Below are 23,159 nucleotides of genomic sequence, written 5' to 3'. Positions count from 1 at the left end.
CGCAGCCAGCAGATTCAGTTAATGGGGTTTTAGAATGGTCACTATGGGCCAAATCCTCTGCTCAGTGGAGCTGCAGAGAATTAGACCCATAGATGCCTTTCCTCCCAACGAGTGTTACAATCAGCATGAGAATTCTTACGCCCACCACTGAAATGCAGCCACTTCTGGAGCGAGTCCTCTGCTACAATGTTGCATCTGTGTAGGGCAGGAAGTGGAGACGAATACCCTATTGAACTGAAACTTCAGTGCAGGGGGATTGAATTGGAATTCGTCTGCTATGATGGGGTAAAAATCTTCTGATAGACTCAGGGCCTTCTTTTCAAAGACCACACTGGGTGAATGCTGGGAGCAGTGCAGCCTGCCTTATTGGCTTGCATTTCTGCTCCTCCAGCCTCTCCTCTGGTCTTTCACACCATCTCACCATTGTTAGTGCAAGAGCCACCTTCTGGGCAACTCTTGCCATTTGGAGCAGCTTTTCTGTATCTCTCTATGTCCCAAGTCTGCCTGTACCTCTCTCTGGAGAGATGCTGGTGTTGCAGCTGTGTTGTTTGTCTAGTTAGAGCATCGAGGGGAAACCAGTCACTGGAAGGACACTACAGATTGAAAGGTGTGTGGGGCTCTTAATGCTGTAAGACCCTTAAGATCAGAAAGGATTGGGACCTCTGTTTTAGGGCTTGTACGAAAGATAGCAGTGCCCCCTATTGCTGTACAGGGGCATTGCTGCACTGCTGAGCTAGAGGGAAAAGCATCAGTGACTGAGTCAGAGTGGGCTGGTGTTATGGGGAGGGAGATGATCGTAATCTTGCAGCTGTGTGGGCTCACTCAAGAGCACCTCCTCTGCCTCCTCACCCCAGTATTAAGTGTGCACAATCTCGTATATTGTACATAGGAGACTTCATGACTGGTCTTGGCCGTTAAGAATACCTCAGCACCAACAGGAGATGCACTGCTGTTGCCCAGTCACCAAACCCCACTGGGATGGGCTAAACATGGTGCGCAGGTGCCAGCAGATCCAAAGCTGTGCAGCTGGCTGATGTCGGAGCTGGGTGCAGATGGGGATGTGGGCTAGGTGTGGCGTGGCACGCTGCTGTTAGAGTAACAAAGGGCACCCCGGCCCCCTACGGCTCAGTGGACCAAGGCAGGCTTGATAACTGGGCTCCGACTTTTAAATCAGAGTTAAAATTCCAACGTACTTCTGATTGTGACTCAATCTGCATTGGCCACATACACATCCCCATCTTCCACCTAAAACAAAAGCTGATGAAAGAGGCAGGAACATGCTGTCAACGGGGGGAGAGACTTTTAAAGGGGAAAAGCTGTTTGAAAAATTGCAAGGAGAATGGGAGGGAAAGAAGTCCTTGGGGAGAGAAACATAAGAGTGATGCTTCCCAGGGAGGTTGGCACATGTATTCTGCAGAGTTCCAAACAGCACTCTCCAACAGCAGTCTGCTCAGATGTGTCCTTGGGGGTTTCCTTTCCAAAGCCAAACTAATTTCTTGCTTTCCTGGAGCTCAGGGCAATCTGTGACTGCAGAGTTTGTATTAGGACCTTGCTCTCCCTAATGCTAATGATGTGATCTCTAGGCTTTTTGGTGTGTTTGCCCCACGCCCGCTGCTCTCTGTGCAGTAGAGAGACCACAACCTCTCTTGTGTTGAATCTCTCCATGTCCTCCATGCATTGTGGCCACAGCTGCACCGTGGCCAGCTGAATGTAGAAAAGGAATTCTAGCCTTGCACTGGCCACAAGGCATCTGAATGAGACAATGTTCGCAACTCAAAGCTAACTCCTGCCTTTCACAACTGAGATTGCTACAAAGCTTTGTGGCAATCCCAGTTGTGAAAGGCAGTGGCTAGCTAGCCTGGCTTCCAAGCGGGAAGTGGACTTGCCTGCCTGGGAGGTGAAAGGCTTTGAGTTGCCAATATTGTCTCCTTCCGTGAGTACAGAGGTGCCAGTCTCCCAGTTTACAGAATAGGACTCGGGTTTAGGAGAGCTGGTGTGTAGACCCAGTTCTGCCACTAAGTTGCTGTATGGCCTTGGGCAAGACATGTTGGCCGCTCCGTGCCTCAGTTTCCCCCACTGTACATTGGGGATAAATGCACCCCCATCTGTGAGGCAGGACAATGAGGCAAGGATTGATTCATATGAAGCTGCATTAATTTAGTGTTCGCCCTTTGGCTCCAGCACTGACCTGGCTGCGCCCTTTCCTCATACTCCCTGCCTCCACTTCTACCCTGGCGTACTCTGGCCAGTTTCAAGCAGGCAGATTCCTTGGGATTTCCCTCACCCAAGGGGCTTAAGTGCTCGTAAAGTGTCCCTGTATCCAGGCAGTATACATGACACTGCGCTCGCTTCTTTACAGTAGCTTGTTCTTCTTACCACTCTGCTTCCCAAGCTGGCTGGGGCCTCTCAGCCCCATGGCAATGGCTTATCTCCCTGGCATCATGTCTGGCTGCCTGATGAGGTAGTTGGAGTGGGCAGGGGGATCGTGCCTCACTCAGGCCAACACAACTAGCTGCAAATCCAGATACCCAAATTGTGTTTGTTCTTCGCAAGGGGCAGGAGTGTTCTGGACCCCAGCAGCATCTGGGCCAAAAGAAACAATCCTGGCCTTGTGTTCCAGCAGTTTGCTCGGGTGGATGGAGTTGGCTCCCTTAAGCTGCTGGCCAGCAGTTAACGAGACTTGAGGCCACTCTTGGTTTTAGACAGCCTTCTAGCTGGGAACTTAAGAAGGACAATCATTTGGGTTGTGAATTCCTTGTAGCTTTGGGGCATCTGTTTTTCCCTTCATGCTTCATGTCCTCTCTAACCCCGCTGTGGAAGTAGAGTAATCTGTTCCACTGCTACTGCTCAGTGTGGGCATTAACCAAGTCATACTTTTTATCTGCACTGACAGATCTGTCGTTTTGGGTGAAATTCACCCCTGTGCAGAGGGGTCAGTACAAAGCGTGTGGTCCATAGGCCAGTTACTCTGCGCGCAGGGGTGGGGAATGGCGGGGAGGGGAAAGGGTCATGATTCCACTTTATTCTGATCAGGTGCCAGGATGGACAAAGTTTTATACAATGGGTCACCCTTAAACTGTCCAGTTCCATTGCACAAGGAAGGCAGGATGGCTTAGCAGACCGAGCCCAGCCAGGAATGCCTGAGTGCTGATCCTGGCTCTGCGAGAGACTTGTGTAGCCGTGACAAGTTCCTTAAAATCCTCTGTGGCTGAGAATCCCCATGAAGATAAAAATCCTCTCCTCCTTCACAGAGTGTGGAGGATTAATAAATGATTGCAGGGCACTTGGAAAATGGAACCTGGCATGTTTCGGTATTTGTGTCCACAAAGCATGTGTCTGTCTCTATCCCCCTCTCATGCTTTTAAGAAAATGTTGATTAGAGAGGGATGTTCTCCAGCGTTACAAAATTACTCCCCCGCTTCCCTAGGCTCTAAATACCCTTTCTGAGCTGGGGATTCTCCCCCTGAAACAACCCCTACGTCGCTACTGTTGAAGTCTGATTCCCTTTCTTCTCTGCTGTGCTTTTAGCCTCCGACCGCTAGACATCGAATTCATGAGACGCCTGAGCAAAGTGGTTAACATCGTGCCAGTCATCGCCAAAGCCGACACGTTAACGCTGGAGGAGAGAGACTACTTCAAAAAAAGGGTAAGGGGATGGCAGCCACTCCCCAGCCAGCACTTCTTCTCCCTCCCTTCCCCACCGCCCCCTGCAGGGCTGCAAAGCCTAAGGGCTGGCCTGGAGCCCAGAGCATTCCTTAGGCTGCAGCTCTGAGTGATCCCATGTGGCAGGAGGAAGGGCCTTCGCCTCCAAACAGTTCCTTGTGTTTCTCTTGGATCTCTGTCAGCTCACAATGGATTTCAAGCTCTTGGTCTCCCTCTGCATGGCTGTTTTATTTTTTCCCCCCAGGCTGTTTTTATGGTTTTTAGGAGGCCGGTCCTGCTGTATGTCGAGCCTCTAAGCCCTTTTTGGGGAGCTCATATTACTGCACAGCATCCTGCAATGATACAGAATCCAGGCCAAAATGTATGCATGCTGAGGTCCGCTTTGAGATTGACGGGGGAAGCAAACCGTGCAGTTCCCTTGATTGCATCAGCTGGAGGTTGGTGAGGTGGGGAGCCCATAAGAGGCTGTCTCAGTCTACAGCCAAGCGTGCTGTTTCCTTGTGGTGCCGCTGCTTTGCTTTGGCTTTCAAAGGGCTATAAATCCAATAATATGACCAACGATTTTGCTGCAGGCGTGATGGTCTCAGCATGCGCTGCAGAAATAAGCAAGCCACCAGTCGCCTCTTGGATTGCTGCTTCTCGAGTCTGAATTGCCATTCTGAGCATGAATAGCCTGGGTTTTGCCAACCCAATAGCTCAGCCAGCGTTCCATAAATACCCCCGCGGAATGCAGCGAGGCTGACGCAGGAAGGAAACGGGCAAGGGGCGGAGTCAGGTAAATGGCAGGGAAAGGGGTCTCAGGGTTGTCCGGCTGACTTCAGGATGTCCTGGTCCTCTAATCCAGTATTAACCCATAAGAGCCCAGCGGAGAGGGAGGCTTTGCATGTGGTAGCAAATAGCTTGAGGTGAAAGGGTTCGTTGTAAATCCAGGCTCAAGGTAGTGAAGGAAAATATGAAGCACAGCTAAATCCACATGTTCAAATGTCTCCATAAGCATCTGACTTGGAGCAACAGAAGCAAAGAGATTCCCAGTTTGATTTCAGCCCATTCTTACCTTGGGCAATATAGCAAGGCTATGCGGAGAGGGTTTGCTAACATTCTGCCTGGGGAGGGACTCTCGGGGTGGTGGGGAGAGCACAGATTGTCATATCCAGGTCACCGGGGGATGCTGTGGGTTGTGGAGAGAGGCTACAGGGCTCTGAAGCCTGCCTGGCTGTAGTCTTACTCAAACCATCGCTGCGGAAGGGGAGGAGCTGCCCTGCTCACTGAACGTCATCCACCGGCTGGGGTTCAGAGCTGGCTTGAGCATCCTCTTGTCCCATCCATGGGAGTGAGGGCCATGAATTGAAACCAGCAGTCTGACCGGGAGGGGGGGTTGAATCCAGATTTCACAGCTGAATCCATTCTACAGAGGGCCAAGCAAAGTTCTGGAAATGGAGCCAAATCTTGTGGCCCAGCCCAGGCTGCGCGTTATCAGCATCCCGTGCTCTCGGGGACAAGTGAGGAGCTGTTGCAGTCAGGGGAAGGGTTGTAACGACCGACGGTCTAGCCTGCCGTAGTCTGGTCTTTCCTGATGACTTTTCCACATGCCGTTTGCTCAGTTCAGAAGTTACAAAGCTCGTGCACGCGTATGTGTCGCTCCCTCTCCGTCTGCCTAGCTGCTGGAGCTAAAGTCAGTCTGGAATCTGAAAATCCAGCTTGGCCCCTGTGCCTCAGATATCATCCTTGGCAATAAAAGCTGAGCTCGGAACTGAGCTGACAATGTTGTTGACGCGTCAGGCGCAATAGAATCCAGCTGGCTCTCCTGGTGCCGTATTGGCTTTGCAGTTAATGGACTAAACTTGGATTTGTCAGGGAAGCAGGAACAGATAGAACTTGAAGACTCAGCAAATTTTCCCCTCCGCTGTTTCAGCCCTGTACCATGCTATTCACTCTAATTGGGTGGCAGAGGTGTCTCTGAGCAGCACTGGCCCATGATAGCAGGAAGGCGGGGTAAGAAGTTCCTTCTTTTTATTGAGTCACATTTTTGATTATAACCAGACTCTTAAAATCCTTCCCAAAGGGAGCTGAAAAATGTAACTAAGTTGATCTATGCACCATGTGAGACTGGACACCTTGCACCCCTTCCTCAACGGGCTCCAACGGAACCAGCCAGCAGCTCTGGATCCTCAGCTGATGTAAATCAGGAGACAGTGGAGTTGGGCTGTTTTACACCAGCTGAGGATCTGGCCCCCCCAGTGGTCCGATATGGCTCTGGCAATAGTGGTTAGGCGTGTGTGAGTGTCTCTCTCTCTCCAGATCTATACACACGTGCACAGCTGTAATATGCAATGGCCTCATCTGCATTAGGTGGCCATAGTATATTGGAAGGTGATTTAGCTGGAACTGCCTTTAAACTCTGCTTTCTGGTCCGTTGTAGCTTAGTGGTGATGGAGCATTAACCACCAGTAGCTGTCTTGTCCCCACTCAGATCTCAGTAGGTCCAGATTCTGTTCTCTCTTAAGTTGGGATAATTCCCATGGGCTGGGTGGTATTATTCCAGATTTATGCCAGTGCTCTGTTAACTTGCACCAAAGTGGAGTCCAAAGACCTGCACAGTTGTTCCTTCCCACATTAAAGCCAAGCCTGCTCCTGAAACCGCAGCATGTCTTTGCTGGTGTTACGTGACTCCCCCGCCCACCAGAACGGAGCGTGCTCTCAGGTGGGGAAGTTTGTCAGAGTGGACGTTTCTGGCTTGGGAGAGGGGGTTCACTTCCCCTCAAATGCAGGGCTGATCTAGAGCCAGTGTCAGCCTCATGGCACTGTCACCATTCAGACTTGGATTCAAACATGAGTTTTCTTCAAGACAAACGGCACAGGTGTGTTTTGGTGCTGATGGCACCCGAATCTCCCTCCAGGAACCTGGTATCAGTGCGTGTCTAATGTATGCACCACAGCGAGATGTTCACCGCACTGGGGAGTGTGGGCCTGCACACGTCCCTTGGTGTCAGGGTTGCTAATTCCGTGCACATTACAGGATTCAGGAGCTTGAAGATCCCTGACGCTGATGCCCAGTTGGATTCAGGAGCTGAAAATCTGCCCTTCTTCCCGGCTGAATGGTGCAGTGCTGGTGCTTGCATTAAAACCGACACCGATCTGGACTAACAGACCGCCCCCCTATCTGGGTAGGATGCTCTGCCCTTTAGGCCTGGTGTGGAGGAGGGAATGACATCACTGTTGAACAACCCAGTGCTACCGTCTGCTTAAGGCAGTGAGGAGCAGTGTATGGTGTGCCAAGGGGAGCATGAGCCACCCCTCCACCTCAAGCCCATGGATCTGGGGGAGGGAGTGGCTGAGTAGGTGGCGGAGGATCAGCCCGGTGTCTAACAGGGGAGAACCTTTTGGTGTTGTCTCAAACACATAGCAGATCCCAGTTTGCAAAGTGAGGCTCCCCCAGAGCAAGTCTCCTGGCAGATGGTTTGTTTGCAACTTGAAATAGGTTTCCGAGACCCCATTCCAGGCTCTTCAGCTCCTGGGGCTTGGGTGTCACTGCTCCACTGTGCTTCTTGGCGCGGGTTGCCTCTTTCCTGTGGGGTTATCCTGTGCGGGGTCCATGGTGGCATAACTCACTGATCAGTGTGTGTCTGTCTTCCTCTGAGCTCGATCCCCAGAGGATGGGAGTCTGTTACGCTGCCCAGCTACTGAACACAACCCTCAAGAGCCTGCAGCTTTAGCTCATGCCTTCAGCTCTGGAAGCTGCGGGCTTGGTTTGCCAGGTATCCGCCAAAATGACCGCTGTTGCAGTGGCCAATGCCATTGAGCACCATGGTTTTCTCCCCACGGTGTCAGGCTGGACAGAGGCGCACTGTTCTCATTCATGGCCAGCTGCAGCGCCTATCTGAAGGGGTAGAAAGAGCAAGTTCGTGCATCTACAGTTCACTGAGCTTGTTGGATCATATTAAAGAAGTTCTGTATTAAAATCACAAATGAGTTTGATTCCCCATAGTTTCAATTCCAGGGTATTACTAATTAAGAGGACTCTTGGTTTTTGGTACTGTTTCTCTCCCTCTATGTGAAACTTGCAAGCTGCTAACTGTGTTAGTACATTCTAAGACAGAGTCTGTTCTCAAAGCAATTCACACAGAGAGAGACTCAAAGCAATACTCTAACAACAGAAACAGCACCCAGAGACTCCCCGCCCTTTTGTTGTATTAACAATTGTGATTAAAATAGAGATAGAGGATGGATGTGGATGGATGCTTGGTGTGGATAATAACTGAATGATCAGGGAGGTGCCAGCCTAAAAATCCAGTGTCCCTCGGCTGAAGAAGGCGTCAAGTGGAAATAACCAGAGGACCGCTCCCCCCCAGGAGGGCAGACTGGAATCCACCCAACAGCCTCAAGAATGGGAGAACCAAAGAACAAGATAACATCTTGGAGCCGTCAGGAATGTGCTATCTGCTGATTGATTCAGCAACAGCATGATGAAGCAATTCCCATAGACAGGCATAGGAAGAAATGCCTATAAAAATAGACTCTAAAAAGTGAGAACTTTGGGGTCTGATTCTGCAAACCAACTTCCAGGAGCATCAGATGAGCATCTGACAAGGCCCTGCTCCCTCCTCATGTCCAGGCCACCTGGCCAGTGGCTTGGCATGAGCAACTCTAAGGCTGGTAACTATGATAACAACCTTGCAGAACCTGTGTGTGTGTGTGTGTGTATGAATGAATGTGTGAATAAATATGAGATTGAATGGAATGTTATAGCTATAACTAACTGCTTACTATGATTCTTTCTGTATTCACAATAAATGTGGTATTTTGCCTTTTTTCCCTTTAATAAGATCCTGCTGGTTTTTATTTTATTGGTATAACAAGCTGGGTGTTCCTGCCCCCACGTGACCCCTTTCAGGATATGCAGCACCAGATCTGGGGTTCCTCTTCCAGGGAATGTGAGCAAGACACAAATACCAGAAAGTGACTTGCTAGCTTACTCTGGAGCACCCAAACTTGCCCACCTCCAAGTCTCAGGAGCGTGTGCCTGGGAGGTGCACAGTCGCCCTGACTTGCTGCCCATGGTGCAGGCTGTCACTACCCTTTGTCTTTTTAATGTGAAGGCGGGGTCCAGCTTGCAATGCTTCATCTTGATCTGTGTGGCCTTCTGCTCCGCTCAGAGATGGACGCTGTCCTAGGGGCGTTGGGGTGATGGAGAGAGGATCTTCTAGGACTTCATGGGCTGCACTTCAGGCTGGGTGGATATTTAGCACTAAAACTCGCATCCTTCACTGAGCAGTAAGGGGGGGAGGGGACGCAAGATTACCTGGCTAGTTCCAAGCTGGAAAGGGCTTCGAGTTGTTCAGTATTGCGCAGGGTGCAGCCTTGCTATGCTGCCGGGAGGCTGAAAGGCAGCAGCTGTGGTCATGGAGTCTAACATGGTGTCCTTTCCATGTCCGTCTTCTTCAGATCACGGCCGACCTGCTCTCCAATGACATCGACGTGTATCCCCAGAAGGAGTTTGATGAAGACTCTGAGGACCGGCTTGTGAATGAGAAATTCAGAGTGAGTGGATGGTGCTTTTGTCCCGTAGCACTGTGGCCCAGAGCTCTTCGGGCTGGGCCTTACGGCTCCAAAGGCTTGTGAAGATTTTGGGAGGTTCAGCAAAGTGCCTGTATTTCCTTTCCAAGGCTGGGGCACTATACCCCTGTTTGTGCACAGAGACTGGAGACAATACAGAAAGAGTGGGTGGGAGATTTGCTCCCCAGGTCATGAGAATTACCTGATTTCAGCCATAGCCTGGGATGCTGAGCCCCATCCTCCTGGCAGCAGGCTGGCTGGGTGTTTGTTGCACTTCCTTCCCACAGGGATAGGAAAGTAGGTAGAGTGGCCTTCCTTCCTGTGTTGTGTCCCTGACGCCGTTCGTCTGGGCCTTGGGGAATGTTGGCTGTTGCTGCACTCAGAGGAGCAAGCGAAGGCTTCCTGTGGCTGGGGCTGTGACTTGTTTCCAGACGGCTCATTGAGAACTGGCCTGGCTGTTAGAGTCTGGCTCCCTAAATGTGACATGCTGGACCACAGTATTTGCCCAACAAGGGCCCTGGGGGCAAAGCCAGGCTGGGGAGCTAGGCTAGGAAGAGGAGGGCTCTGAATGAGAACGTTTCCCAGCCGTTTGCCACCCACTGGTATTTTCTGACTCCGAGGTGTGACGGCTGGCAGTGGGGCAGCCAATCAGCCATTAGTGATGGGCTAGTGTCATCTTTCTGCCACTCTTTCAAGCCCTCCTGCCCTTTGAGGTGTCTCTGCAGCTTCCTCCCTCAGCAGATTCTCCCTCAGCAGCCCTTAACAAGTGGGCAGGGGAGCCCCTCCGCACTGTTGCACTGCACTGTTGCCAAGCCATGTGCAGGTGATGCCCTTTTCCTGCTGCGCTCTGGGTGGAGGCGTCCTGTTCTCTGAAGAGCATTTCCCTCTGGCAGCACTACTGATGGGAGGTTTTAAATAGGAAGAGATAGCAGAGAGGGGCACGATTGGAAGGGAGTGGCCAGGATAGAGGCGCATCCGCAGATTTTTATTGGTGTCTGCGATTGGAGCAGCAAGTGGGTGCTGCAAGAAATGGTGCTCACAGCATTCACAGAGCTGTGTGTGAGGCCCTTCCCAGCACTTGCTGAGGCGATGCGTCCCCTCGCTTTGGGTTTTGAAAGCCCCCAATCCCCTATTTTTAGTCCTGTCTGCCTGCCGTGTTTCAGGGAGCTACCACCAGTCTCCCAAAGGGAAGCCGGGGAAGCCTGTCCCTTCTTGGGAGAGCAGCTGTGGTCAGGTTGGCCCCACCCACGGCAGCGGTGATGTATCTAGCCTCCGTTGCTGGGCTGAAGATGCATCGCCCCCATTAACGTGCAGTGGAAACAGACAAGTCGAGCCTATGGAGATGTTCCTGTGAAACTCTTCAGTAAAAAATCTCCTCTGCAGATTTCTCCGGAGGCTAGATCCACAGCCCAGAGACCAGAGCTCTTAGACATGTACCATAACTGCTTTGTCTGCTGAGCTGGCTGTGGATTATCCTACCCAAGGCAACTCCGCCCAGTTGGTTTACCTGCTGGCTTCCAGGATGAAGCCATTCACCTGTGCGCTATGCTCTGTCCCTCCAGGAAATGATTCCGTTTGCAGTGGTGGGCAGTGACCAGGAATACCAGGTTAACGGGAGAAGAATTCTTGGAAGGAAAACAAAGTGGGGCACCATTGAAGGTAGGGGCTGTCATTGTTTGCCACCCCCCCGCCCCCCTTGTCTGTTTTCTGCAGTGTTTGAACGGGAAGTCAAAAGGCGGTAATTGGAAGCATGTGCAATATGTGGATAGAGCACCCACCACTGCCCTTTACAGAACAGAACTGGACCCTGCTCTCGTGTTTGCGATGGGAGTGGCTCTTGAAAGCCTCATGGCACGGCAGAGCCCAGGCCAAGCATCCCGGAGCTGGGGGTCTCATCCCAGAGCAGCCTGTGTGAAATTGCTCCGGCAGCTCTCCATCTGCAGAGAAGCAGACACGTGTGAGGTTCCCTCCAATACGGTGTTGGGGCCCTACAGAGGAGATCACACGACTGCTGTTGATGGGGAAGCACTGGTGTTTGATAAGTGGTCATAAGGAAGGCAGTATGGTCCAGTGGTTAGGGCACCAGGCTTGAGTCCAGGAGACCTGGGTTCTGTTTCTCGCTCTGCCACTGAGCTGCTGTGACCTTGAGCAAGCCACTGCCACTTGCGGAACCTGTCTCCCCTCTTCCCGCTTTCTCTGTCTTGTCTGTTTAGACTGTAAGCTCGTTGGAGCAGGCAGTGTCTTAGTGTGTACATGCCTAGCACAATGGAGCCTGATCTCAGCAGAGGCCAGTGAAGGTGCTACTGTAATACAGATCAAGAGCTCCCCTTCCTACGCATCCCACTCTGGGAATGAGGGTGAGAGCAGGGTCATTTCTGAGCCCTTTCATTGTTCTCCTGACCGCTGGCTAGGAGGGGAGGATCCTCCACTGCTCCCGTTTTCCTTTCTGTTGTCTCCCTTCTCACCTGTCTTCTGCCCCGATGCCAGCATCTTTCTCTTGTTCAACAACTGCCCCAAAGGAGGGGTCTGGCTGTGGGAGTGCCATGTAAGTGTGGAGATTCTCTTAACAGGCTCTAGAAATCTCCATTTCCCTAGCCTGCAGTCATTGATGGTGCAGTTGAGCCTGGAAATCTGGAGTCCAAGGTGACCTGAAACTTCCGCTTTCTGATGGAGAAAGACGGGAAGGGAGCGCGTGAGGGGATGGGGATTCTGTGTGCATTTTCCATCAGAATCATCTGGTCTGCCCTGAAGACTAGAGAACAGGGAGGAGAGGATGATATTCTAAGAGAGCTATTGTGGGGGTTGGGCTGTCCCTTGTTTAACTACAAGGGCCAACATACACTGGAGAGAGCAGGCCTTTGTTACATATTCACCCCCTCTATCTCTGCAACGTCCTAGAGCTCCCCACACCCATCTCTGCTGCCTCCCAATGATTCTCCAGGAAAGACTGGACATGTCTGCTATCGCTGAGGAGAGTGTGCCTGTTAGGAGGTGGCATTCCCATTTGGCAGCTTTTATCTGTCCAAAGGAGCAAAAATGGGCACAGCCCCAATTTAGGACTTTTTTTTTTTTTTTGCAAGTCACCTTCAGTGGATTCAACTGCACTCGCAGTAGCCACTGTGCTCAGTTGGGACTAGTGTATGACTTTCTCTGCCCCACGGAATAGTCTCCACCCACCTATCCCCATCCCCTAATCCGCAGAGGCTGGGAGTGACGGATACTGAGTGGTGACATCTTTTGCCTCTCTGAAAATGCTGGGATCAAGTTGAGTGGGGGCAGGGCCCTTCTTCCCGGGCCCTTCTCTCCTGCCCATCCCACCAGTGCCTGCAGGGGGTGCACAGCCCTTTTTGAGTCTTGCTGCTTCATGAAAGGGCCCACAAATGGCCATGTCCAGCTCCTCAGGCCCTCCCTGCCTTACATCTGGAAGGAACCCTCCATGCACCAAGCCGGTCTCCTCAATTGCTGCAGGAGCCTGAAACCGAATGCTTGGCTGCTTGTGGGGGAGGGCGTCTGTGCAGACAGGCCGCCTCTCAGCACCCGCTGGGACGTTTGAATCGTCCTTCTGTCCAGGACTCTCACAGGATTTGTTCTTCTCTCTTCCCCACCATGTGCTGCACCTTCCTTTCTTCCTCCTCTTCCCCTCTGCTTTCCTCTTCTTTTTCCCCTCCCTTCTTTCCTTCCACAGTCAGTCTCCCGCCAGCATTTCATTGGGGAAGCCTATCTCTATCAGTGCGACACATGCTCTGCTCTCGGTAGCTAGGATCCCAGAGGCACAGTCCATGTGATTTCACTGCTCCCTCCCTCTCTTCTCCCCCCACCTTCCATTTCAGAGCTTTTTCTGATTTTACGATTCTTTTTATAGAAATCCTATTTCGAGTAAGCACTTAACAAAGATGCCAAAGGAACCCATTTTATTTTAAACCCTCGGATGCCCTCTTGTGGCTAGTTCTTGGTAACTCTCGGGGCTTGGCAGTGATGGTCCTGGCTGGGTTTGTGAGAAATGCTGGTCATCCTTCAGGTGTGAGGTATCTGCCTTCAGCATAGGGAGACTCAAGGACCCAGTGTTTGCCATTGGTTATGTGGCAGAAATAGTGTTGTTAATCTGCTTGCTATTTGAGCATTGTGTTCAGCCATGTAGAAAACAAAGGGGAAGACGCTTTCCTTGGCCCAGGGATCTGTCCCTCTGAATTAGATCAACAGCACCGTTCAAACACACTGTGTGCTGAGAGCAGGACACAGGATGATCAGACAGCACAGTGATCTTTTTTCAAGGCTTTTCGCTCCACGCCACTTTTAATCCGAACAGTCCCAATAGTAAATCATGTCACTCCACAGCATGAATCAAGATTGGGGGGAGGGGCTGACTAAGGCACAGCGATCTGCTCCAGGTCCCACAGGAAGTCGGGGGTAAAGCCAGGAATTGAATCCAGGGCTACTGAGTCACAGTCCAGGGCCTTAACCACAAAACCATACTTCCCTTCGCCTTTCCGGTTACCCCCGGCCATCTCGGGAGACACTTACGTTGAAACAGGCTCGTTGTTTACGAGGAGTCAGTTGGTGCCCCTTGCCTGGGTGAGGCAGTGACGTAGTTGTGGACTTACACCGGAGGGTGTTCGCTCCAGCAGCAAGTGAGCGTGAGCAGACGAAACAGACACAAAAGCTCTTCCTGTCTCTTGCCAGCTGCTCTTTAGGCAGGTAACAGGTAATGAGCCTCTGTGTAAATATCCTGGCTTATGATGGCGAAGAGGCTTTTCCTCATGACAGGCAAACATCGATTTTTAAGCCCCTGGAATCCCTCAACTGAGTGATCCTTCTGCTGGGCTGAAGCCCCTGCTCCAGGCTGTTTGTGCCCACCGTGCACTGGTGTTAATTCTGAAACAAAAGGCAGAGTCCCGCTTGTCCTGAAATTGCTGGCTTGCTCAGGAAATGTGGCTGTGTTCTGGGCTGTGGCCTAACGGTTTGCCTCCTCTTCTCCTTTCCAGTTGAGAACACGACACACTGTGAGTTTGCTTATCTGCGGGATCTCCTGATCAGGTCGGTATAACTGCTCTTGGGTGAGAAAGAGACGCCATTGTTGTATTCGTGTCACTTCTGCCAGCAGGTGGCATCAAAGGGAAGGGCAGAGCTCAGCAGTTGCTTGGTGCATGGGCTGCTTTATCCTCTCTGCCGTTGCTTCTTGCAGACCACAGTAGCAACAGCTGCTGTGTAACCCGTAGCCTCTTGAATGAGGACTTGAACTAGGGGGCTTCCTGGGTGCACTGGCCAGCAGAAGTTAGGGAGTAGGGAATGGGAAGGGAGTCCTGCTGTCAGACTAGCAATGCCCACCATAGAGGCATCCCAAAGATTGCTTCAGGCCCAGTGTCTCCTGCATCACCGTGCCAGCTGCCTATTGCCACCATACACCTCCGTGCCCTCCAGTTGGCTGCTGTAGCACTGGGCTCATACTAGTGAGTGGAATCCCAGGTGTGGTTCCCTACAGTGGCAAAGGTGATGCTCTAAACCCCATTTAAACCCTTCTGAAGAGTAACCACCTCCAGGCCTAAAACTTCCTGCACAAATAAGACTAGTCCCTGCAGTCACGCCAGCTAGGGTAAAGAGATAAGGGGCGTTGGACCTTGTGTATCGTGGCTTCAGTTGATTGCCAGCTTGTATTGGGGGAAAACTTCCCCTCATGATATATGGATTCTAGGAATTCCAGGCTTCTCCCTGAAGCCCCTAGCACTGATCACTGTTGGAGATATTACACGGGAGTCCAGGGGCCATTTGGTCAGCTCCTGTGTGAAAGACATGACTGACACGCTGCCTGACTTTGAGACGGGCCAACCTGCTGTTTGGGTGTGAGTCACGCTGCTCTCAGAAGTGCTTTTCAGACTAAAGGGCGGGCAGCAAGCTGAGAGAGGGTGTGCTGGTTGCAGAGCTGTGCGTAAGGGCTCCTGTGAGAAGAAAAGCCTCCTTCACTGGTAGCAAAGCTGCAGAAAGCTCTGAACTGGGGAAACCTGTGGCAGCCGTTCCCTGCCAATGTTGGCTGTTTAGCTGAGCGTATTCCACCAGTCCCCATAACCCCCTCTAGGCAGTCAGCCCTGAGGTATGGACTTCCCCCCACCCTGCAAATAATGTGTAAGGTGCAATACCTCCCCTATGAGCCAGGCTAGATCTGCCTGGAGCCTTTCCTCCAACACTAATCCCACGGCCAAGCCCTTCCTTCCTGGATCACCTGTCAATGCCCTCCTCAGAACAACAGGGAATCGAGAGAAACTGAGAGTTGTGGAGAGGGGGCTGATCAAACCTCTGTGCTACCACCTCTTCTCCCATATGAGTGATTCCTCCCACAGGGGAATGGGAAGCCAAGCTGCTCTTGTCCGTCCCCCCCGGTTATCAAAGTTTCCCTGAGTCAATAGCTCATCAGGCCAAAGTGGTTAAGGCACATCTGTTTCCTACCCCACGGCACCCAGGGGCGATCTGGCCAGCATCGCCTCCTACTGCCTTTAGCAGATGAGGGCCCATTTGGGGGCCTGGTGCACTGAAAGTGGTCTTTGCATGAGATTGAGCAAGACTTGAACCCATGCCTTTCAGAATTGTACTTGAGTGTCTTAACCACTCAGCTACTGCACTTCATGGGGGGAGGGGTAGATGCAGAGGTTAGGGGAGTGAGAAAGGCAGTACTCTTCCAAGACTTGCCTACACTGTAAGCTGTGCCCGCTGGAGATGCTCCGCCCACTCGCAGTCTGCAGAGCGTCAAAATATGAGCCTGTAGGCTCTTTGGGCTGGGCTCCCTGTAGAGGGGACCACACACGTCCATAGGCCCCCACCTTGGGGCACTTTGAATGAACAGAGGCAGTTGGTATCTCTCAGAGCTGTTGTTCCATCTACATCAGCTACACTGGGGTCACGTTCTCGAGGTTCCAGGAGTAACCAGAAGGGCGAGAGACCTTGAAATTGCGGGGCCTGAGGTGGCAGCATGGAGGAGGTGGTGGCAGACTCTGCTGCCGTGAAAGCCCCATTGTGGGGCTACGCATCTGCGCACAGAGATCTCCTTTAACCGTCTTCTCTGCTTCCCTTAGGACACACATGCAGAACATCAAGGACATTACCAGCGGCTTCCACTTTGAAGCCTACAGAGTGAAGCGGCTGAATGAGGGCCGGAGCGCACTCTCCAACGGCGTGGCCGACCAGGAGGCCAATGAAATGTAACCGTCTCTCTCCGTCGCCAGGACCCAACGCGCTCGCGCTCTCAGTTCTTCCCCTCCCCCCTTTATTTTTATATAATTCTTCTGCCACCGTCCCCCTCCCCCGCACTGCCCATGTTAACTGACCAAGTAACCTGATGCCATATCTATCATCAAGAGCGTGGTGACTGCCAGTCCCCTGGCACGGCCTGCCCCGTAGCGCAGGGGTTCCGTTCTCAGCTCCCGTTGGGCTTAGTGAGGGGCGGCTGGGTGGTTGGACAGGATGGCTGGAGAGGGGAGGAGAGGAGATGACTGTCCCAAGTCAGAAGTCAGTCTCTATTTATTCTCTAACACTAGCCCAAAGCATAATCCCTGGGTAGGTGGAAGATCCCCCTCCTCGCAAAGGCCTGCTCTAACTCACTCCACCTGGCTTCACCAGGAGCTGGAGCGGGCCCCGAGGGTTGCTTTATAATGAAATCCAAGCCATGAGATAGGGGAGAGTCTCTCTCTCCTTGCTCACAGAAGCCAATCATGAAATGAATCTGATTTCTCTCTCCTCCATGTCTTGAAACGGCGCCATGGAGTGGGGAGCAGGGACTGCCCTCCTTAGTGCCACGCATCATGTCTGTATAGATAGTTGGAACCAGATGGCTTTACCCTGCGTCATGTGGCTCTTTTATTTTCTTCTCCGTCCATTGAAGGCAAGGCTTTCTCTAAGTAAACATGGCCTTCGTAAACGAGGTGCGGGCATGTGGATGGAAAGGGAAAGTGATCACAAGCTTACCTCTGCCGCCTCTCTTCTGCCCCCAGCCCTGTGCCTAGCCAACCCACTCACCCCACTCCCTGTCACCTGCAATAAGCCAGGAATGCCATGGGGTGCCTCACGGATCTCTAAATCTCGGCCCGCTCTGAGAGAAGTGCCTTTGAATTCAGCTCCCATGTAATAGCTAGTTTCTCTGTGCAGCCTGCCAAATGCCTATTGAGATTGACTCTTCAGAGATTCTTCTTCCCAGCTTTTCCCTCTCACTCAGTGCTTGGACCATACCTATGGCTGGTTTCCTGGGAACACTTGGTGTATTTATTTTTAATTCAGTGTCTTTGTTGAAGGCTCAGAGTACGTTTGTGTGTGTGAAGGGGGCTGAGAACAGAACCATCTCTGCAAAGCACGGGCAGGGGGCCGGAATTCTTTGTATTGTGTGACTTGTGTGTTTTATTAGGTTTTAAATAAGCCAGAGGAGGCTGTTGAATCAATTTGTTTTATTCCTTTACCTGGGCAACTTATATGTACATAGCCAGTTCCTTAATCTGGCTAATGCTTTCTCTTGAGAACCATGTGCACGCACACAGATCGAGCCCCGCATGCCACACGCTTGTTAGAAGCCTTCAGCTGTAAGAAAGGCTAAACTGGTATCTCACGCAAGCTTTGTAGTATAGGGTCCCTGATCCCCAACATGGTCTGTTGACTTCGATCAGCTACCGTAAACGCCAAGTGTGCTTAAATGAAACTCCATGCTTGGGGCCAATCCAGCAGGGACAGAACCACCCATGTGCAAGTCGATCTTGGAGCAGAGATCCAACTGCCCAACTTCGACTTCTGTCTAAAAACCCAGCCCCAAGACAGATTCTGGTGTCTGCCCAACATTACTTTTCTGACCCCCCCCCCATGGAGGTGTAAGACTGTGCCCAGATTGTCTCCTCTTGGTGCTCCCACAAAATGGCAAAGGTGTCCCAACTTCCAGCCTCACAGAGACACCTGCAGAGCCCCCCGACCCCCCCTGAGGGTTGAGACCAGTTACATGTTTACAGGCGGTAAGAAGGTTTTGAAGAGGGATGCTGCTCTCTTCTTGATTCAGAGGCCCGCATGCTCTTCTGCATCAGTGGAGTATCTGCAGACTGCTGCTCCCCACACATCACTCTTCAGAGACCCAGCCATAGAGTCTGCTCAGGGCTGCATCCCTCCACACCATTTCCAGCTGTCTTACTGTCCATGCCAGGCCGGTAACAGGAACCAATTACAGGCTAGCAGGGCCCAATTCTGCATGATAGCAGAGGGAAGTAGCATCTTGCAAGATCGCCCCCCTTCATGCCTGCATGGGCAGATGTTCTATATGGTGGGTGTGGTTATGGGACACATGAATGTGTCTGTGCAGGTGTGTTTGCCTTGCAGGTAAAATCTGTACTCCCCTTTAACTCTGTTTCACCCCCCTCGTGGAAAAAATGTAGGAATTTTTACAGAGCTGTGTTAAGTTGAGGAAAATGAATTATTTACTTGCTGACTTGCTATATTTTAGCAAAAACAAAATATTGTGTATTAACTGAAAAGTGTATGTATTTCAAGTGTTAAAAAGACTATTCAAGGGGAGGGTAGAAAGTCTTTTCTGCGTGATGCACTTCTGCAAATATCACCATCTTAAACTCCTTTCCTAGACAGTATCTCAAGCTGGGCCAAGCAAGACATGCCGCTTTCTCCTTTGTAATCTAATTTTTGAAAAAAAAAATGTTTAAAAAAATTAATCCAGATCTATTAAATATGGCCTTTTGGGTGTTATATGCATTATGACAAATTTAGTCCTTTTTTGTATAAATAATAGTGTTTAATATGTATTTCCCAAAATAAATGTTTCAAATGCAGATGGAAAGAGGCTTACTTAGAAATGTTCGGTTGGTTTGTTTGTTTGTTTTTCAGAGCCACACAACCTCAGGAAGTTTGATCTTGTGTCGGATCTTTTACTATGCAAGGATATTTCTTCCTGAAGGCAAACTCAGGAGCTGCAGGGATTGTGTTAGGGTCTCTGTAGGAAGTGCTCTTCTTTGAATTGCTAAGGTTCCAGTGCCACCATGCTGGGGTATTTGGGGTGCCACTTTTGAATATGATAAAAGAGGTCCTGTGGCTAATAAAGATCCCTCTGGTTCTTTCAACAATAATGATACTGGGCCAGATCTGGGATATAAGTGGAGATGTTGGATGCTAAGCAGGCTTAAAAATCGGGACAGGGAGCCACAGCATCCTAGCCAAATTCTATTATGGGTGACCGACCTACCTCAGTTCCTGTATTGTTCATTCCGCTAATATATTCCCATTCCTGTTGCTGGTACTGCTCTAACAGAGGCTGCATTTCACTTGAGGCAATACCAGGAGCCTTTACTGGACCAACACTCATTAGAAAGACCAAGAAGCTTCATGAACATATTCAGCATCACCAGTGGCCCATCAGTCCTGTCCCAGTTCAGGTCTTGCTGGGACTGAGCGGAAAAGGGTTAATAGGCTAAGGGGTCCAAAGAATTGGAACCCATCAGCTGCACTGTAAACCAGACAGGAAGTGGAAGGTGAGGGGAGCAGTAGTTCAGAGCCCAGGGTACAATAACCGCTGTTGAGGTGAAGGACTCCTACATTTTCACTGGGTTTGTAAATGGGAAGGGGAGAGTCCGGCTGGAGCTGGCTGAGACATGAGGACCTCTCCAGCATGTAACCAGCTAGGTGCTGTGATACTTAAAGAGGAAAAAGAGACCGTTTAAGTACCATATATTCTGCTTCAACACTCTCTCCAGAGCACTGTGGTAGGTAGCAGGAACGGCCCTAACTGTTTTGCGGGTCAGCATAGAAAATGGTTTTGGCACACCCCTCCCTGCAGCAGCTGAGCCAACCCACCCCCACACTTGGAGCCAGCCAATCAGCAAAGCAAAAAAAAAACACATGTAATCACAGCCTGGCAAACCAAACCAAAAAGAAAATCCCAGTAGTGTACCACCTTGAATGGAGCAGCCTGCCCCAGAACTAGCCCTGGTTGGTGCGGCAGGGGGAAAGAATTGCAGGGGTGAAGGCAGCATAGATGGAGGATTTGAGGGCAGGGGAAACTCTATGCCAATGGGATCCAGAGAGGAGATACTCAAGGGAGAGGTTCCTGAACAGAAACTGAAGTGATCACGGATGGGCCCTACTTTTCAGGCACACCATGCACTGGCTAGCATAAGTATAGCTGTTCCCTGAGACTTATGCTGCTTGGATGAGTGTTCAGGGGCAAAACCCTTAATGCACGTTCCCCAGTGACTGCAGCTCCGCTGGAGGAATGAGGTCTGGCCTCAGTGAAGGACCCTGGAGTCCCTGGGTGGCGGAGCTGTAGCATGGAACTGGAAACGGGTGGTTGGGAAAGCAGCTGGGTGGAACCCTGGTGCTGGGAGTAGGATGATTAAGCCATTGTTCAGGGGCTGGTCTGGGGTGGGAAAGAAACTGGCACAGATGGAGGAAGAGAGGATGTACTGACCTGACAGCACTAAGTTGTGCTGAGATGAAACTGGGATGTGCCTTTCCAACACAAAGTCTCACAACATGGGCAAGTACTATTATTATAAGAATGACCATATTGGGCCACCCCAATGGTCCGTCTAGCCCAGTATCCTGTTTCTAACAGTGGCCGATACAAGACCTTCAGGGAGAGTGTAAAGAACAAGCAATTGGAGTAAGCCACCCCTTAGCTTTTCCTCCCAGCTTCTGGTAGTCAGAGTTTTCAGGTCGCCCCAAGCATGGGGTTACACCCATGGCCATCTTGGCTAATACCCATTGCTGGACCTATCCTCCATTAATTGGGTGAGGGGGTGAGAGAACCTGGATTTGTGCAGGAAATGGCCCACCTTGATTATCATGCACATTGTGTAGAGAGTTGTCACTTTGGATGGGCTATCACCAGCAGGAGAGTGAATTTGTGTGGGGGGGTGGAGGGTGAGAAAACCTGGATTTGTGCTGGAAATGGCCCAACTTGATGATCACTTTAGATAAGCTATTACCAGCAGGACAGTGGGGTGGGAGGAGGTATTGTTTCATATTCTCTGTGTGTATATAAAGTCTGCTGCAGTTTCCACGGTATGCATCCGATGAAGTGAGCTATAGCTCACGAAAGCTCATGCTCAAATAAATTGGTTAGTCTCTAAGGTGCCACAAGTACTCCTTTTCTTTTTGCGAATACAGACTAACTCGGCTGTTACTCTGAAACCTGTCATTTTTGAAGCTGGTTATGCTTTTGGCCATCACAACATCCCATGGCAATGAGTTCCACAGGTTAATTGTACTTTGTGTGAAAAAGGACTTCCTCTTGTTAGTATTAAACCTGCTGCCTATTAATGTCAGCAGGAGACACACACATGGTTTTTGTATTGTGGGAAAGGGTAAGTAACACTTTTCCCCCCGCCAACCATGATTTTCTAGACCGCTATCATATTGTCCCTTAGTCACCTCTTTTCTAAGGTGAACAGCTCTAATCTTTATAGTCTCTCCTTGTGCGAAAGCCATTCCATATTCTTTATCCTCTTTGTTGCCCTTCTCAGAACCTTTTCCAGTTCCACTATCTTTTTTGAGATGGAGCAACCAAAACTGGACACAGTACTCCAAGTGTGGGCACACCATGGATTTATACAGTGGCATTATGATATTTCCCTTACATCCTCTGCAGTGAGGACTGATGCAAAGAATTCATTTAGCTTTTCTGCAGTGGCCTTGTCTTCCTTGAGTGCTCTGTTAGCACCCCGATCATCCAGTGGTCCCATTGCCTGTTTGGCAGGCTTCCTGCTTCAGATGTCCTTAAAAAAATGTTTACTGTTAGTTTTTGCATCTTTAGCAACTTGCTTCTCAAATTATTTCTTGGCCTACCATCTTTTACTTAACTGACAGAGTTTGTGCACCTACCTGATAGCCTCACTAGGATCTGACTTGTAAATTTTAAAAGGATGACGTTTTGCCTCTAACAGCCTCCATTACTTTTCTGTTTAGCCATGCTGGCATTCTTTTGGTCCTCTTATTGTCTTTTCTGATTTGGAGTGTACACTTAGTCTGAACTTCTATTATGGGACTTTTAAATCGTGCCTATGTTGCTTCAAGGTATTTAACCCTTGTGACAGTGCCTTTTAATTTCCAGCTCACATCCTCATTTTTGTGTAGTTCCCCTTTTTGAAGTTAAATGTTACCATGGTGGTTTTTTTCATATTATCCCCACTACCAGGATGTTACATTTAATTACATTATGGTAACTATTATGGAGCAGTTCAGCCACAGATACTAGATCCTGTGCTTCACTTGGGACTAAATCGAGAGTTGCCTGTCTCTTTGTGGGTTCTTTGTGCTTCCGTGTGGATGGAAGTATATTGTCTTATAATTGTCAGATGTGAAATATTTCTGTCTAGCAACTCCAATACACAGTAGAACCTCATTTATCTTGCACCCCCTTTTTAGCCCAATTTAAATAGTGGAGGGGTTATGTCCATTGCTGAACACTTTGTATTAAAGTTCCTCCCATTTCTCCAAAATCCAATTAGTCGAAATAAATTCTTGGTCCCCCATTCTCTTCCGACAAACAAGAGTCTACAGTCGTGAAGCTGTCTGCACAGAGTGTCTCATTGTTTTAGTGAACTGCAATGGGCAGATGGCCACTTGAGCTGAAGTTCTTATGAAAAAGGACGGATGTAGATAATGTAGCACTTACAAATGAGCTGGAGAGCTTCGCCTAGAGATGTGACTGCAGTAATGCCCACCCCCCTGCTCCCACAAGCATTACCTCATCCTGCAGGCTTTCCCTAGAATTCTGTTTCAGCCTGTAAGCAATTGACTCCTGCACAAAGCAAAAGACATGGGAGCAAAGGGTGCCCAGCGCATTGCAAGCTCCAGCCCAGTGAGTGCATTGAGCTAGCCCAATGTTTCTGCTGTATCAACAAATGTTCCTGAGCATGATGGAGAGGGATGCTGGGAAACCGCTTGGGATGGGCAAAATTCCTCTTCTCAGAAAAGGGGAC

General features: G+C 50.4%; 1 protein-coding gene across 5 annotated transcripts in view; it reads left to right on the top strand.

Moving 5' to 3' along the window:
* Positions 1-19,029, top strand: part of SEPTIN9 (septin 9) — a 259,220-nt gene extending 240,191 nt beyond the window's left edge. For all 5 annotated transcript variants that reach the window (XM_084647129.1, XM_084647130.1, XM_084647131.1 and 2 more), the window contains 5 exons: positions 3,529-3,646; positions 9,106-9,201; positions 10,779-10,875; positions 14,199-14,250; positions 16,278-19,029. In XM_084647129.1, the coding sequence (XP_084503255.1) occupies positions 3,529-3,646; positions 9,106-9,201; positions 10,779-10,875; positions 14,199-14,250; positions 16,278-16,407 (493 nt within the window). In that variant the 3' untranslated portion in view covers positions 16,408-19,029. The remainder of the gene's footprint in view (positions 1-3,528; positions 3,647-9,105; positions 9,202-10,778; positions 10,876-14,198; positions 14,251-16,277) is intronic.
* The last annotated feature ends 4,130 nt before the right edge of the window (positions 19,030-23,159 follow it).

This window comes from Lepidochelys olivacea, assembly GCF_965140295.1.
Source record: "Lepidochelys olivacea isolate rLepOli2 genome assembly, chromosome: 14".
Lineage (NCBI taxonomy): Eukaryota > Metazoa > Chordata > Testudines > Cheloniidae > Lepidochelys > Lepidochelys olivacea.
The sequence above is the reverse complement of the archived record's forward strand: the minus strand, read 5'-3'. Positions and strand labels throughout refer to the sequence as shown.